The following is an 18,100-nucleotide window of genomic DNA, read 5'->3' on the forward strand; positions in this document are numbered from 1 at the left end:
TGCATTTTAGAACATACAGCATCTTAAACTTAGCAGTGTCTTCAGATTCACTTAAAGGCTTTCAATTTTATCTATGCCTAAAGTCTTCCCACCCGCTGGAGGGACTGTCTTATCTCTGGGCAAAGAATTATGAATTGTCTTTAAACTGTTTCTCGGCTAGGAGATGGAGCTTGGCTTGGTTTATTTTGTCTGCTCTGTGGTGGAGGTGCTAGATGGCAGAATGAGGAAACAGGTGTTTAAAAACAAACACAACAACAAAAACAGGTGCTGAAGACAACATCTAAGGGCCAGCTTGAGGTATTTTGCTGTGTGGTAGGTTCCACGAGCAGCAAGTGTCAGAAAGGTTTGCATAAATAGGCTGTGGTCTACAAGCAGCTGCTTCTGCACATCAGCCTCCATCCCCCCTTTGGCTATTGTGAGTCTGTGTTGCATTTACGAGTGACACAGGGCCATGGTGCCATCTGGGGTGATTTAGTGTTCCTGTTAATGTTGGGATTATTAGTATTATTTTTAGTTATTGGTTTGGTTTTTCTCCCTCTCCTTCCCTCCCTCTAACACCAGAACTTGGTGCTATCTTTGGTTACTGCCTTAAGGCTTCTCTGAACTGCATGCAGGTAAAGTGTCCTTTGTGGGTTCCCCTGCTACAGGTGGTTCAAGTCCTTCGCTTTGAAAGTCCAGTCACCCTGTGCGCTTGAACTTCTTAAACAAGCTGACATAAGAGGTCAGAAAATCCTGTTAGCCCAAGAGTAAAGATCAGATAGTTCTTCAGCAATGACAGTACAATTACAGCATCCAGCAGTAAATAAAATTTAGTGCAGGCGTAGCACAAAGTCAGCTTTTTCTTTTGGGAGAAAAATGAATGGGAGAGGGAAGTTTTTTTGTGTGTGTTAAGAGGACATGTTTGGTGTTTGTTAATTTTGAATTTGCTCCATCATAAAATATGGAGCTCCTCCCTAATCCTGCAGTCTTAATTTTTTCCCCATGCAACCTGCTTTTAAGAGATTAGGGCTCTTTGTTTTTAATATATTAGAATCTACTTACTGAGAGTGCTTTGTTTCGGAAAATAATTGAAACTATGGCAACCCTCTTTTTTTTTTTTTCTCCAGCTTATTTGTCTACCCCGTGTACCCGTCTGTTTGGGTGGATGATTAGCATGCGGGAGGCCATTGGTCACTGCTGATGCTACACAAACAGCAAGCACCAGTTATGTAACGCGTAAATCCGGAGCATCTTAGTCGTGCTTCAGAAATCATCGCATACAAACCGAATGCCAGTGTAAAGCTGAGAGCTGAAGGCTTCTTTGGCTGAAGTTTACAAAAATATAACTGCTTGCACCAGGCATACAGGTCGAATGGATTAGTCATGGGAGCGGTAATTCTAGTCAGTGTTTGCCTGCTGGGTGCTGCCTCCAATTTCTTTCAGGTTCCCGAGACCACTTTTTTTCATCATTATTTATTTATTTTTGTTGATTTTTTTTTTTTTGTGTGCGTTCTCTCAAACTTGTCAGCCCCATGCAGGCACCAGTTTGCATAAATTGACTTTCTATCAGCTGTGGCTTCTCTTCCCTGGCTTTCAGCCTCCTGCACAGGGGCTGGGATCTCTCCTTTCCTTTTACACTTCTGCATTCGGTTGCTGCTGTGATTAGAAAATGGGTCACCCTTGGGTGAACTCTTACGACCTGCCTCTTCCAGGGAGTCTGCTTTGCTGGGAACTTCTTACAGTGGGAACCATCTTAAAATCTTCCTGACAGCTTCTAGTGACCTTATTTCATAATTACGTGTGCTGCTGTCTAGCTCCTCCAAAGCGTTGCGTTTCCATGTTTGAAAAAAGCTTTTAAACATGCTATAATCTAAGATTTCAGCTATCTGGCTTCTTTCCAAACAAACAACCAACCAAAAAAACCCACACCACCCTTTGATACATTAACAATTAAAATCGAGAAGTTCCGTTCCCTGGTCTGTCTGGCACTTGCACTGATAAGTGGGGCAGACGTGCCTGGCAGGCAGCCCAGGGGCTTCAGCCCTGTGCAGCTAATGGCTTGCTGGCTGCAGGAACCCTCAAGCAGGAGAGGATTCCTCCTCCTGCTCCTCCTCCTCCTCCTTTCTCCTCCCAGTGCACAGTTAAATATGTGCACTGACAAAGTCCTGTAATTTCTCTCTTTTTATGTTTATAGTTTTATTCCCCTCCCACCCAGTATCAGGATTTCTCTTAAATTGGATTTGAAATCAAAAAGGCAAATGAGAGCTTTTTCTCTTCCTAAAACATGATTGTGAGCATCATGTGTATTGACTGTGAGAATTTTGATGGTGCCTACAGTTGTGACTAAAACAAAATTTCTCTTCCCTTGATCTTTCAGGTGTACTGGAGGGTTTGTAATTCGTTTCTTAGGGGTTCCTGTGGTCCTGTTTTTCTCTGGTCCTGGCTTTTATGGCATGCCTTCCTGGTCACAGGTGTGGTAGCAGCCGTATGGCTACCAAAGCACTTCCCATCTTTCTGGTCTTGTTGGGGCTGCTCCCACCATGCATATCCCTGAGGCTGCAGGACGGTTTCCTCCTTATATCGTCAGGGATGGAGTGCAGTGCTCTGTCAACCTAAAGCACCTCGAGGTCAGCTCCTCACTAGTGTGAATGAAAGAGTTGCTTGTACTTGAGGGCTTCTGATCACTTTGCTGCCTCTTGTTGCAGTTGCCACAACATCAAGACAAATGTTTTCTAGGCAGCAGAGAGATTCGCCAGTGCCTGAATGTTGTCTGAAGGTCTGCATCCCCTCGGGGTCACGCTGTTCTGGCAGCTGGGAGGCTGCTTCGGGGCCATGCAGAACATCATCACAAGCTGAAATTAATGCAGGGTGCTTTAAGTTGTGACCGGGAGTGCTTCATTTTAACCTTGAATGTGCTACACTTGCATATCGAAGAGTCCCGTAGGGAAGCTGAGGTGCTGGTTTCAGTCCTTAAATGATTTGGGTCTTGGTCACTGGAGATAAGCAGGGGGCAGAGGTGTTGGGGCTGGCAGCTGGCAGACCATTCTCTGACGAGCTGCTCGTACTGGGATGTTCCTGTCATGGTCTGGATCTGCTGGGCTTTTCCTGAGATACCTCCTGCCGTGGTTGTGTGGGTTGCAGTCAGTGTGGCTGTGAGCTGTTGCTGTCCGTGTTCTGCAGTGATTTGTACTTTGAGTACAGGAAGAATATTGCCAGATACGTTTTATAAAACTGGAAGAAAGAAGTGATTGCCAACACAGGTGAGGAAAGGTCACCAAACACTTACTAAATGAGTCACGATCTGTTGGGTGCTTCCCAGGGCAGTGTGAGGTAGAGGCTGAGGAGAGTTAATGCTGAATTTGGACACAAAATAAGAGGCACAACAGATTAAATCGAGATTCTCATCTTCTACAAGCTCTGGGTCCCGGACACTAAACAGGGGAAGTAAATCCTACTACGTGCCCAGTAGGAATTACGCTGTATAATTGTAGGTATCCAAGGGCACTTCAGAGACCGATCTGTAAACCAACTGTAATTCTTGCTGCCCTGTTACAGCCTTCTTGGTGGATTATTGCGGTTCTGTCTCAAGTCTGCTTTTGTGACTCTTTAAAGGCTTCTCTAAGGAATGGCAATTTGTAACCAATTTTTAAGGATTTTCTTTCGGGATGGCTTTTTAAAGATGGCTTTATGTTTTCTTTTTGCAGAAACTAAAGAGCGAGTCGGGTCTAGAGCTCTGGGTTGTGTAGTTCCTCCAGTTTGTGTTTACATATGAACACGTGATATTATCTCTCCCTTGCAGGGAGGTCAGATAAAGCTTGTCATTAGAATGGACAGCCTGAAGCAGCATAGCCAAAAACAGAATTAAGACTAAGAACTGCATTCAAACTGAAGTGTCTGATTTGAAGGGATTTGAAGTTTTCAGTTTTCAAGTTTTACTGAACTGCTAAGACCGTTCATCATGCTGGAATTAAGATCTACTCACGTTTTTTATTAACCTCTAGAAATAACTGCTGAATAGTGTCTCTTTCTAACTGGGCTATTAAAAGTTAAGAACTAGATCATTAAATGTCTCGGAGAGCAAGCAATTTTATGGTCCTAAAAGCAGATGATGTACTGCAAAGTTGATATAAATATTTATTGTGGAGCAGCCTTCATCCATTCCTTCCTGTTCTTTGCTATGTTTCCCAGAAGAAAGTAAACTTAAAAAAATAAAAATAAATTTTTTAATGCCTAATTTTGCAGCATATTACTGCAGGAAAAAAAAAAAGTTTGCTTACCACATTAAGGCTATAGCTATTTTTATATTGAAGTTTGCACTCCGCTGCCTTTTGTCCAACTATTTCTGCTGTTCCCATTTCATGGCAGTTGCTTGAAGAAATGCATTCAAGTGGCAGGTTGTCACACAGAGCAAAATCAAGACAGGTCTTAGGAGTCCTTTTCTGTAGATGTGATTTATATTCGTACACTGTTATTACTTGAGCTTGTTTATTCTTGCCAAGTACATGAAAAAGGATGAATTGCATCAAAGAGTAAAATGTGAGCGCTGATGCGTGCTTGGATGCATTCCAGTGAGTTTGGTCAACCAGCTTCAGGAAGGTGCATCTTTTCATGACCTGATTCAAATTTTTATTAACTCGATTGGGAAGAAGTTAATTGAAGCCTTAACAGGGAGTTAGGTGCGTGGACCGCCTTGATTGTTCTCTTCTAGGCTATCGAAATGGGGATAGGGCTGAGTGAAATGTAAGGAAGAAGGATAGGCAGTAGTTCAAAGCACGGACCTTCAGGTACGAAAAGATCTCCAAACTTAACCCAAACTCATTGTACAGAGTGAGTCTCATGGGCAGCTGGTTCATGGGAAGCTTTTTGTCAGCTTCGGCAGGTTCTGCCTTATTCCTGTAGCCTGGCAGAACTTGGGGTGAAAGTGTGGAAAAGGAGGACACAGGTGAAATGCAACACAGACAAGAGCCACTGGCCTGGGAACACGCTAATCCCTTCTTGCAAGCTACAAACACACATTCTGGAGAGTTCTTTCGACAAATAACTGTTTAAGGAAAAGCCCTGAGAGGGAAATATCCTGCGATCCCATGACAAGCAGAGATGTCACCCAGTGGCCTCGCACTCCATGTACTAGTCACGATGTCTGCACCGGCTTCCAGATGTTCACAGCTCCTCTAGCTGTAGGCTATTGTGTGTCACTGCGTTTCACGGCTGAGCTGTTGCAATGCTTTGCTTTGGAAGTGGGTGTTTTGCTTTCACAAGTCAAGTTCTTTGTGTTTGTTTTTTTTTGTTTTGTTTGTTTGTTTTTTAAGATTGTAAAGAAACAGAAAACCTGCATGAAAGGTGCTCTGTGTGCCTTGCTTAAACAGTGGCTTATGACACCCCCCAGGGACTTGGATCTTTAACACTATTTTCTTTATGGTAGTGATGTATTTATAGGAAAAATCAGATTACTTTCTTCTTCCTTGGGTTTCTAAAAGTCATAGGTCCATGTAATGCAGGATTTAATTTCTTTTGAGCTCCCAGTCTTATCGTTGTTACTTCGGCTTACTCACAGTTAGTGTTCTTCCAGGTCTCGTTTGGAGTCCTTGTTGTTTTGAAGTCATTTAAAAACCAAAACCAGTCCAAATGAACACAAGAAAAGCTGGCTCACTAATCTCTCTCTTTTCGTTCCCAGAAGTACACTGCCATTGGACTGCTGGGCAAAGCTACTGATACGTTGGATGCTACAGGAAAAGTAACTGAAGAAAAACCTTATGGTAATCATAAATGAATCAATATGCTTGATGTGATTTGAAGGCATAAACGGTCTCTATCTGAGAAAAGCGGAAAAGATATTTGAGACCGTGTGGATTAAATTTAAACATGAAATCAAACTAAGATTATTTCATCTTCAACTTCAGTGCTCATATAATTCAGTCCAGCTTCGTGCAATTCTGCCCAGTGCAAGTGTTCATTTCTGTTGGGGGGGAAAAAACCAAAGCAGACACTAGACTGGGGGGAGAAAATAGAATTGGGCAGGACTGTGTCGTCTTAAATCTTTAACAGGCTGACAAATGGCATGCTGTGTCCGGTAAAATTTTCATCTTACAGTGTGTAGTCTCCTGAATGCTCTTTTAGTAACACCCTTCAAGGCCAGTGGAGGAATAAAGAGCACTTAGATCTTCCCTCCAGGATGTCTGGTTAACTACAGACTGCTCGGTGCAAAATGAGGATGGCATAAACTACCCTCTGCATATATTCACCTACTAAATCTTGCTCTTGCTTGCCGTTTCTGTCCTAATAAAGGAAATGTTCTGACCCGCAGAGCATTGTGTAAGGGTTTAAGGTTTCTGCTTAATCCTGACTGTGCAACTGTGTCGGAGTGGACATGCCACACTACCTGGGCTGTCTTAGAAACAGTGTGGGGCTAAACAGGGACACACCAAATGCGTTTGCCATGAGTTCTTTCTCAACCTTGGGGGAAAAAAAAGCAATAGGTAACTGGTTGCTTAGCAACTCGTATAGGTCCCACACTGTTTGTGGTACCTAGTTATAAGCAGATGAAGTAAATTATCTTTTTCATCATGCTATTAAAAAAAAAAAAAAAAAAAAGGTAGCCTGGGTTCCACTCCTTTCTTTTGTAGCCCTTCTTTTTGCATGAGTGTAGTGGGTTTACGTGGCAAGGTTTTGGTAGCAGGGAGCCATAGGGGTGGTTTCTGTGAGAAAGATCTAGAAGCTGCCCCATGTTTGGGAAGGGCCCCACTGTTTTCCAGATCCGAGCCAATAAGCGATGTTGTTTTTCGCCTCTGTGAGAGCATATTTAAGACAGGGAAAAAACGCTGCGCCACACAGCAGCCGGGAGAGTCAGAGGAGTGAGGAACAGCCTTGCGCCAAGGTCAGTGTAGAAGGAGGGGGAGAGGTGCTCCAGGCGCCGGAGCAGAAGTCCCCTGCGGCCTGTGGTGAGGACCATGGTGAAGCAGGATGTCCCCCTGCAGCCCATGGAGTACCACGGTGGAGCAGGGTTCCATGCTGCAGCCCGTGGAGGAGACCACGGTGGAGCAGGTGGCCCTGCACCGATGGAGGCTGCCGCCTGTGGAAGACCCCTGCCGGAGCAGATTCTGGGCCGGACCTGTAGCCCGTGGAGAGGAGCCCACGCAGGAGCAGGTGATCTGGCAGGAGCTGCTGCCCGTAGGGGAGCCAGGTTGGAGCAGTTTTCTCCTGAGGGATGGACCCCGTGGTACGGACCCATATCTGGAGCAGTTCTGGAAGAGCTGCTGCCTGTGGGAAGCCCACGCCGGATCAGTTCATCAAGGACTGCATCCCGTGGGTGGGACCCCACAGCACAGGGGACGAGAGTGACCGAGAAGGAGCGGCAGAGAAGAAGTGCTGTAGACTGACCATAACCCCCATTCCCCGTTCCCCTGCGCCGCTCGGGGGGAGGAGGTGGAAGAGGGTGGATGGGGGGAAGGTGCTTTTGTTTTTTTTCCTTTGTTTTCTCACTTCTCTCGCTTGTTAGTTGTAGGCAATAAATCTTACTATCTCCTTATGCCGAGTCTGTTTTGCCCGTTACAATAATTATTGCGTGATTTTCTCGTCCTTATCTCAATCCTTGAGCCCTTTTCACATATTTTCTCCCCATTCCTCTTTGAGGAGGGGGAGTGAGAGAGCGGCTGTGGTGGAGCTCGGCTGCCCACTCGAGCGGAACCACGACAATGAGGCAGGCAAGGATGAGTTTCTTGTGCACCTTTAACCCGATGGATCATTGTAAATTGTGTTATTTACTAGGCAGTGCTATTCAGAGATGTTGAATCACTTGCTTCTGCCTCAGGATCTAAGGATCTAAGTTTCTCTCTAAGCTTCTAAAGGACAAACTATCCAGGTGGTATTAGAATTGCTGATAGCCAACATTTGCTGATGCTGGTGGACGCTTCCCTAGTCCTTGTATACCTGTCAAAGTGGAATGCTGTGGGTGCACTGAGTGTTTGTTTCAAATAGATGAAATTCCCATAGTCAAATTAGAAAAAATAATTTTCATGAAACTTTATTCTTGCTTTTTAATTGTGTATTGCTTATGGCAGACAGAATTTACAGGATTTTCATGAGCATTTCTTCCACTGGCAGCTTCTGTTACACTAGCTTCCTACCCCTGCACCACCTCTTCTGTTAGGGTGCTTTAGGTTTTTGTTATACTGTATGGCAAGTAAGCTTGGGAAACTGATTTGGGTTAAAAATAACCATGTTTTTGAGGTGCTTATCCTTTAAAAACTGAGGTCAATCCCACTCATCATGCAGTTTCATGAAGGGAAGTAATGGCATTTCTGGGGCAGTGCAGTACTGGGTAGGGGACAAAGCTTCCTTTTGCTGAAGATGACTGCTGAAAGGAGTTCTCGTCAAATTGGCCTCAGTTACTTTCCATATTGCTGCAAATCAGAGTTGAATTCTTCATAAAGAAGGATGAGAGAATGTGTACTCCTTCTCTTTCTGCATGCTACCTACGTATTTTATATTTTCTTCCTTCTTCATCTTCCATAAACCCGGTATTTCTGTTCTTATCCAGTGCCTTCTCCAAAGCAGCTTGGCTTTCTGGGTGGCACACCAATTCCTAATCTTAATTGCTGCTCCAGGAACATACACAGCAGGTTTTTCAAACGAATTTCAGCTTTTCTTGACAACTAGAGGGATCCTGGGAGATGGTGAGCATCTGCTAGGGAATACAAATCCTGCAATACCAGCAGAATCCAGGGCTGGGACTTAATGCAGGGAGAGGGCAGTAAAGCAGCCTGCAAGATGTTTAAAACTCCTCTTGAATGACTCCACTGAACCCCAAGGGTAAAGTGCCTGAACAAAGTTTCCTGCTGTAAGAAAGTGTTAGGTTTTAGTCCTCAAGGTGTCTCTGGACAGCACTTTGGAAAGCAAACTGTTGTGAAATAGCCTTGCTCACAACCAAAGGATGTGTTGAAGAGAACTGCTTGGGTTTAACCCCTCCTGAACCTCTGAGAGTTTTTGTTTCTTTCTTAGCAGAGAAAGAACTTGTATTTCTACGTGAGATTTACTTAGGGCATCGTACAGCTCCCAGGATGCTGACTTTGGAAGCACCGAGGATTTAATGTTCCTCTGAAGTTTTCTGAGGATGTTAACGCTTGCAGCCCTTCTGCAACTACTCACAGGAATGTGCGTTCTGAAGCCCACTTCCTCCCAGCTGCTCAGAGACTGCATCCAGACATGGGGCACAGAATTTCTCAGGGTTTTCTAAAAGGTTCTGCTGATTCTGTGAAAATGTGTTTAATAGAGCTACCTGAATAATTTATAAATAAATAAATAAAAGTAGTCCTTGCAGCTTTCTGCTTGTCTGTTACAGACAATTGCTGCCAGACTGAGCTGAGGCCACTTGCTGTAGTTCCCTTGGACTGTCACAGTTAATTATTGTGATCTTGCGTTCTGTTCTGGTATCACTTGTTAGAAAGCACAGGGCAAGATCACCCTTCAGTGGAGGCTTCTTGAGGCTGTGGCACAGCTGGCGCCTTTTGGTTTGGGAACTTATTTCCCTTCCTTTATGATTGCAGCAGGAAAATCGGTCAACAGTTACCAGTGTTTAGAAGTATAACTGTTGAAAATGCTCATCCTAGAAGCTGAAAACATCATTCTAAATGTTTTAGAAGCCTTCAAGACCAGAAGCTTTGGGTGCTTTGGGGTGCTGGTAGAATTGTAGGGAACGGTCCACTGGAAGAAGCACGGCCTGTGCAGACATCATAGAACCCACCGTCAGTCTAAAGGCTTATGAAGAAATTTAGAAAACAGTCTGAAATAAAGGTATTTCAAATAGTGTGCACACAGAGCAGCTGCAGTCATCTTGTTTGAAGCTAGGGCTGTCTTTACTCCTGGGACGGCTCTCCCTGAAAGGGCAGAGAGATGCAGTTTAAGCCCAGCTTCTAGCAAAACTTAGCATTTGCAATTGGGTTACTGAGGAGAGTAGTCTAGTTCTCGGTAGCGAGGGTGATTGGGATCTGTGACAAATAAGTCCTGCAGAAACCTCTCTGGCCCTTGCTCTCAGGGAGCAGAGGATGGGGAGAGAACGTTTTGGAGCAGCTGAAACCATTTAGCCTTTGTGAACGTGTTCATCTTCCCTGCTTGATGGAGGGTTGTGAGCAAATGCTGCTCTGAACTTGCTGCCAAGGCAGGCTGTTAACCTACTAAACCCGAGCCCACAGCCAGGGGAGGGAGACCTGCGGGCACGGGGCCAGAAGGGAGATGGCTCTGCTGGGCAGGACTGGGGGAGCTGAACGGCAGCGAAGGAGCTGGCTCACAGTGTGGGCTGTGTGCTCTGCGGAGACACGAGTCCAGACTGGTGCCTGGGACAAATACACAATTTAGACATAGTGAAAGTGTTTGCTTGGGACTGGATTAATGGGGCATTCTTTTTCGTCGGAGAGCTGGGCGAAAGCTGCACCAGCTTGCTGTAGGAGAGAGCAAGAATCCAGTACAGCCCACTGACACAAAGGCAGTGCACATGGGAAGGAAAAAAAAAAAAACATGTTTTGAGATTTTCAGAATTTAATACTGACCAGATTGTGCTATGATGCATCGCAGAAGACAAATATGATTTATCCTGTATCTTAGCAAACTCATCTATAAATATTTACTTTGATAACACACTGCACAGCTTTGTTAATGGCTTAATGCATCATTCCTCACATGGGGATTTTTTTTTTTTCCCCTTAGATATTAAATACTGAATTCTAGCCTGAAAGAGCCTGGGTTTTGCAAGAAGGCAGACCAGGATCACAGGCATGGAGCTGAGTCAAGCTAATTTTTCTGTGTAATTTTGATGTGATGCATTGCTAAACTACAGCAATGCTATCAGATTTGCACAGCCATGTAAGAACCTCTTCAGAAGATGATCCAGGCTTACTGTGCAAACAATTTTGTCAATCCTACCCCATGTTCTGCTGTGCATTGTTCTTTCTCAGTATCCCTGACTGACCCATGTGCCTTGCAACCTTGCAGTTAGTAACGCTTCAGGGCAGCATGTGCTCCTAAGGCTACAAAATGTGCTTGGCCAAAATGAGGTGCCACATTGCCATCTTCAGAAGTTGCAGTGGAAAGAAAACTCTTCCTTCTTATTTACAGCATGAAGTACAGCTGTTCTGTAAGGGCTGCAAGCACAGGTCTTCTCCAAAACATAATGAAGGGGCAATAAATAATATAATTTTATTTATGTTCAGGGATGCTGTTGACTTCATGCGACACTAATAACATCATAGAATTATAGAATCACTTAGGTTGGAAAAGACCTCCAAGATCACCAAGTCCAACCATTAGCCTAGTACTGCCAAGTCTACCACTAGAATATAGCTTAGGAGGCACATGACTAGTTACTGAAGGGCATTTTGATTACAGATCTTATGTTTGTACTCTAAACAAATCAGGGATGAACGTCATCCCTGTTGCTAGTATTTCAAAGGACCAGTGCAACCAGCTACTTCAGTTATAGCCTTCTAATAAAAGTGGGGCAGGTTTGCAAGTGTATTCGAGAGTAGATTTCCTAAAGCAGTTACTTTCTTTTCCAGGATTTCTTCAGTAAAATTGCCTTACTTAATAGGTAACCATGCCTTTGTGAGCATCTGCAGGTTAGATGTTTGATGGAGGAATTTAGTATTTTGTTCCAGATGTAGTCTTTCTTCAATAGGAAAAAAAAATGCAGTTTTTTCACTAGTAACCTGTTGGAATTTTCCCATGAGTACAGTTATGTACTCTTAAGAGTAGTTGTCAATGTTAGATGAGCATTTTATTCTTCTTAGCCCTTCAACACAGATTAGACTAGGACAAGTTTTGTAGTTTTGCCTGGTTTCCAAGAAAAACGAATTTGTAGTCCCGAGGGAGGAAAAGTTGCAAAGCAGAACAGTGTGTGTAGGGACTTGTGCCCTTCTGAAAGCGGCCAGGCTGTCTTAATCACCTTGGACTGTTTGTTCCATTCTTCTTGTGATAATTCACACTCCTACCTACATTCTGTTTTTTATCGCTGGCATTTTTCATCCAATCTAAATTCAGACAAGAGGGACCACTTCTTTGTATCTGTTTGCAGAATGTGATCAGTTCCATTGATGCCACGTGAATAACCGATGCTAACATACTTGTTGTTTTCTTTCTACAGACCAGGTAACAAAAAGAGATCTTGAAAATGTGCTACAGAAGTTCACAGGGGACATCATGCAAGTTCCTCCGCTGTAAGTTCCACAATGTTCAGAACTCTCAGGAGCGGTGTTCAGCTCTCAGGACTTGCCAACAGGACTCAGTTCTGTTGGAAATAAAAAAGACATGTTTTGGCAAGAGGGTAGAGGCAAGGCAGACCTAGGAGTTTAACATTTGGAGCTGCAGGTCACGCTGATTTGAACATCAAACACAAATGGTGACCTGGAGCCTGTTTTGTTGGTGAATATAAAGCAGAGTAACAGTCCTAAGCAGCTTTTGCAGGGCTTGGATTGTTCTGTCCTGTCTTTCAATTAAAAGGGAAAGCCTCAAGGCTTTAATTTTATTTATGGGGTAGGGGTAGGCTTAATGACATCAGCACGGAAGTTCCTTTAACGCCTGTAAATTAGTTTTCTGAAAACTTAGAGTATGAATAAATTGTTAGTGATTTAAGCTTCCATAGCTTAACAAATTTCTTCCAGTCAGGTGAGCCATGGTAACTGGCAATATGCAAGTGCTTAGCTTGTGACAGATGGCTTTTCTGGTGATTTAAGCTAACATGCTTTCCTTTGCATTTGCAATGGATCGGTTACTGTGGTTCCGCTGCGAGCCCTGTAAGGTCAGCCGTTCAGTAGGTGTTCTGTTTGTGTGACCTTTTCAAATTACCCTCCGGTAATTTGAGCAAGATCTTTTTTGATTTTTCTATAGTCGTCTTTTCTTCAGGGCCAGAGTTGGAACTTTGATGAAGTGTCATGTTATCACTGAATTCTTTATTTATTTTATGTTAAGTTCCATAGTGGAACAAGGCTCTGTAACTTGGCAGTTGCTGTTCAGGAAAATCCCTGATCTCAGTTGAGTAAAGGTGCAAGGCAGAGTTACAGACATTGCCCGAGCTATGCCCAGTGCTCACCCCACCACAGTACTGAAACAGAGTGTGTCCTGCAGGCTTCTGAGGGGCAGAATGAGAGAGGCTGTTGCAAGTCTTGTACCCTTTGTAGAAACCCTTAGTTTTCATAAACTAGAAATTGAGTGATGAAACACTTTTAAATCCATGCAGCAAGAGTTAATTTGAGGACCGTCTCTTGTTTTCCCATTTACATAGCTACTGGTGAATGAGATTATTCTGTGTCCAGGAGATTTCAGAAGCACTTGCTAGGTTTTATTTTTTGTACGTGAGCATTTGGAGAGGATTAGAAGGGTAAAATGGATGCTGTTGTACAATATTAACAGGATCTGGAGGATGGGAAGCTTGTTCTGTTACAACAGTGTAACGCATTTTCATGCTCTATCTGATCAGCTATTCTGCTTTGAAGAAGGATGGAGAAAGGCTATCAACTCTGGTGAAGAGAGGAGAAGCAGTTGAAGCAAAGCCAGCTCGGCCAGTAAGAGTGTACAGCCTCTCTCTCCAACAGTTCCAGCCACCACTGTTCACACTGGGTAAGGGCCAAAGATTATTATATAGAGCGACGCTCCCAGTTTGTTAGTGCTTATTTACACTCAGAATGAGACTAAGATATAGAAATGGGTTTCATTTCCCTCAGCTACTTATTTTAGTGTGAGTCTGCGTGCGCAGACTTTCACTTTGCAGTAAAAGCACCATATTTTGGTTTTAAGTTAAGCTGATTATATGTAATCTTCCTGTGAGGGAAAATTCTGAGAGGCTGGCCAGGAGATTACTTGCATCTGTCCATGATTTTGCAGCCTCCAGCTCACTACTCCTTTCTCAGGTCTCCTTACTTCCCCTGACCCATTCCTTTGCCCCAGTGCCCAGACTGCTGGCATCTTAATTCATCAAGGGCCACCATCAGTTACTGTCAGACCTCTTTCTAGGTTGCAGAGACAGGATCCTACCCTTCTGTCATACATGAAAAAGCTTGGGTAGTACATTAAGAAGCACCTTAATAAATAAACCAAAGATACCATTGTAAATATTTGATGCAGGTGAGGTCAGGATAATCTTTTGCATTGAGGAAGTACCTGCTTGACCTGTAGTCCTCTGGTGGACCAGATGTTAGATGATGAGCAGGTATGAACAACAGAACTTGGTGCTGTGTTACTTGGGGCCTTACTTTATGGGTGACTTGCAGCTGATCGCTGGCAGAGGGAGAAGGGAAGGGTTGAGAGAGCAGGGAAAGTTAAAGGTGAATTTTAAAATGTCAGCAGCTTTTATTGGAGCTTCTTATGTGCAGTATCTTAAAAAAAAAAAAAAAAAAAATTGATAGTTTAGGCTATTCTGGAAATAATTTGGCTTCATCATTAGAAATACAAAACAACCATCTGAAACCTTTGAAATGAATAGAACTGAAGCATTTATTAACATACCACGGCAAGTACTTAATTTCTAGTGAGTTAGTTCCGTTGCCATTGTATTTGCCTTCCCTCCTGTCTTGGCTTAGCAATCTCACCCGCACATATGTTACAGGATGAATAATTGATGTTGCATCCTATAAATATTTTATCACTGGGTTGTTTGCTTAGTGCATTTTTACATTTGTTTGGGAGCATGGTCTCTATGTAAAGTAGATTTCACATTGTGCTGGCAGTTTACCATGTCACTATTAACATTCCAGATGTTGAATGCGGTGGTGGCTTTTATGTCAGGAGCCTGGTCAGCGACATTGGCAAAGGTAGGCATGAAAAAAAAAAAGTGATGGTTTAAGGAATGAAAGTGTCTGCTTATAGAAAAATCTTACCATGTTTTATATCTCTGGCCACCAGACTTCCGTGCTATTTTGCAGATTGGTACTGCTATCACTTGCTTTTATATACTAGGGTATTTTCCTTGGGAGCATGAGGGAATGAAGGCTAAATAATTGCTGGAGGACCCTGGGGGCTGGGGGATAAAAATGGAGCAAGGAATAGCACTGAGCAAGAAAATGCAAGGCAAGGTGGGAATTTTTTTTTCTCTCCTCCATATGTTAAAGCTAACTCAGATTAAGGGTGAGAAGAGGCAGAAGAAAGACACTGTCTTTTTAAACATTATTCATCACATTTTGAAAACAGATTGCACAGAACATTACCATGCACATAATAAACCCTATCTCCTGGAAAGACTTCTTCGTTTGTGATGATTTTTCTAGTGTTTTCTTTCTCCTTTCCTTTTACTGTGAATGGTGTTGCTTTCCCACAGGGTTATTTGTCTTGTGTCCTATATCTATCAAACTGCATGATGGAGAACAGATAGGCCATTTCAATTTTTTTAAGTGATACATTTGCAGATCAAGAAACCAAGTGATGTGGGAGAGCCCTATGAATTTCAATGTTGTTATTTGTACTTAGGCAAGTCAGAGATTCTCCTTTTGCAGTCTTCTGAGCATACTGGGTTGTGTTCAGTCCTTTAAAAACAAACCAAGATAAAGTCTCTAGCCAGCTGGCTCTTTTTCAGAGTATGAAATGCAGTAAAAATCCTCCTGCATCTGCAAGTATGGACAAGAATATTTTAGTACACCTGTGCACTTTCAAGTCAGTTCCAGTTGCTGACAAACAAAAGGGGTTATCTTTTGTAACCCCTCATTACGTAATTCTGTCCTACTTGTATTTAACCCATCGTAGCATTTGTTTATGTTTTGAATTTTTCCTTATCCTAGTTTATATTATCCTGATGAGTGGCACAGGATAAAAATGTTGAAAAACACGGACAAATGCTTTTCCAAAAAGCATGGAAAATAGCACATGGTCTTCTAAGTCACTTGAATGTTCTGTACAGAATGTTCTGCTTTTATTTTATGTCATTATTTCTCTCTCATCATTCTGATTTAAATCTGGAAAACCTCCTGACAACTTCCTGTCAGATTTTGAACTCTTACTGCAGTGGAGATCTACTGAAATCAAAGGAATTCCTCACCTCAGACTTAAGAAGATGTAAATGAGTGTTGAATCTCCACAAACTGCCTTTTCAAGCTAAGCAGAATAATGTAGAAGGTTACATATAAAAGTACATATAAAAGTACATTGCAAATAGTTAAATTTGACCGTGCACTTCTTCTAAAGTCTCTTTTCTTCTGTACTGTAGAACTCTCTACCTGTGCCAGCATGCAGGAGCTGACCCGAACCAAACACGGGCCATTTACGCTAGAGGAGCATGCACTTCATGAAGACAAATGGACAATTGATGAAATTGCGCGATCCTTAGAGCATTGCATGTCTCTTCTCCCAGGAGAACCATCTCATAAAAAATTTAAGACAGAGCATCCTGAAGAAACTGCTGTGAGCTGTGAAGATAAGTAATAAGTTAGGTCAAGGAAAAAGACTGAATGATTGAGACATTTTAAGATTGGATTGGGATTGTCTTGCCTTTTGTGTAAATTTACAGGTCTGTATTGGGACAAACTGCAGTGCAAGAAAAATGGTTCTGTTTTCTGGGGCTAGAACATTCACTGAAAATATCCAGTGCTTGCTGTTTTCTGATCTGTTTATTTCCCTTGTAACATGCTGTAAATTGGTCTGCCACTGAAGTCAAGTCTTCATAAACTTTTAAAGAACCTATGGGGTGTAATATAACTGTTGTTAATAATTCCTCAATAAAAAAATATATGTCCTTAGGATTTGCTAAATGTGGTCCAAAGAAAAATCTTTTTCTTTTTTCCTCCTTTATAGCTGCTAATCAAACGCTGAAGTACCATGGTGATAAGACTTTGATAGCTTAAAGGGTACAAGAATGTGGAGTGACAATTTGTTTTCTTGCAATCCATTTCAGAAGTGCCCACTTACTGCTGTTTCTGCTATGCTGATTGTTCTTTCAGTCAAATGTTCCTCAGAATGCATTAAACCTAGATGCTGATGTTTTAGGTCTGCAATAGCAGTGTAAGTAGCTTACAAGTTTAAAGAGTCCATAAAGGTAACTGGTAACTACTGCTATGAAAGATGCAGTCATCATTACAGGTGTGTATATTCTGTTCTGGTATGATGTCCTGATTGGTGATGATCTGTCATTTAAAGTGTAGCTAACAGTTATGTCCTCGTTGGGCTTGTAAATACCAATTTACTTCTGCTGTGTGTTGCTTGTATTGCGTGAGCTGTCTCCTGTTTATCAGGTGCTGCTGTGCTTCTGGGGTCTGGCTGGTTTGGTGCTGACCAGAAGCTGGGTGGACAACAGTGGGATCCACCACAAAGGATCTTTGCTGAAACCATGTTAGCTCAGTGGGACACTGAGGGCCTGTTCCGCAGTTCGTTTGTTCAACAGAATCTGATTGCACTGATTGTTTCTCAGCACTGCTTCTCTTGGGGTTTCCAAAATGGCTAAAAGACGGGGGTGTTTGAGAGTGCTAAAAAGCACCCTACTGGTTTCGATCTGTGCAATGGACTATCCTAACAGGACTTCCATATGTGTCGACAAGTTAGTGGCAGGTCTACTTCCCTCTTGTCATAACGTGGAACAAGAGAAATAATTTAAAGATGTGAGTAAAACCTGAGAGAAAGCCCTGCGTTTGAAAGTGCCACTGAAATGTCATCAAAGAGGAATGGACTGGCTGCTGTTCTGCACTGCTGCTGGACAAGTGGGCGGCTGTGGCTTTGTACCACTCCCACGCCTTCAGTTTGTAGTTCTGGAGTACGGAGACTCGATTCTCTTCCTCTGAGTGACTGAATGCTGTGAAGCCAACAGGCTGTGGTTAGATCTTGTTGGGTGTATCTTTTACAATGACATGAAAATTTGATTTAATGACTCCATGTTAATTGCCTTGCTCCTTTCCATGGTAAGTTATCTTGCTAGCTAATTACTTCTATTGTTGGAAAGAAGTTGCGTTTTATTCCCAGTTAGAATCTCCACACCCTGCATTTTATGTCTTCATCTACACCTTATGTAAAGCAGCGTGCTCTGTGTGCTGGTATTATGTGAAATGATCAAGTTCCAACTTTGCTTTCAGCTTCAGAAAAGAAATAAATACCCTGAAGTTTCTTATTGCAGGATGCCTTTCCAGACAGCAGTATATTTTATTTGTTTTCTATAAAATAAGAA

At 42.8% G+C, this 18,100-nt stretch overlaps 1 protein-coding gene across 3 annotated transcripts in view; it reads left to right on the forward strand.

Annotated features, from left to right (window-relative positions):
- TRUB1 (TruB pseudouridine synthase family member 1) overlaps positions 1-16,676 on the forward strand; it is a gene marked incomplete at its 5' end in the record, with an annotated part of 51,099 nt that extends 34,423 nt beyond the window's left edge. For all 3 annotated transcript variants that reach the window (XM_084290600.1, XM_084290601.1, XM_084290599.1), the window contains 5 exons: positions 5,654-5,735; positions 12,110-12,182; positions 13,442-13,581; positions 14,715-14,771; positions 16,157-16,676. In XM_084290600.1, coding sequence (XP_084146726.1) covers positions 5,654-5,735; positions 12,110-12,182; positions 13,442-13,581; positions 14,715-14,771; positions 16,157-16,371 — 567 coding nt within the window. In that variant the 3' untranslated portion in view covers positions 16,372-16,676. The remainder of the gene's footprint in view (positions 1-5,653; positions 5,736-12,109; positions 12,183-13,441; positions 13,582-14,714; positions 14,772-16,156) is intronic.
- Positions 16,677-18,100: the final 1,424 nt, after the last annotated feature.

This window comes from Netta rufina (genome assembly GCF_964035555.1).
Source record: "Netta rufina genome assembly, chromosome: 7".
NCBI lineage: Eukaryota > Metazoa > Chordata > Aves > Anseriformes > Anatidae > Netta > Netta rufina.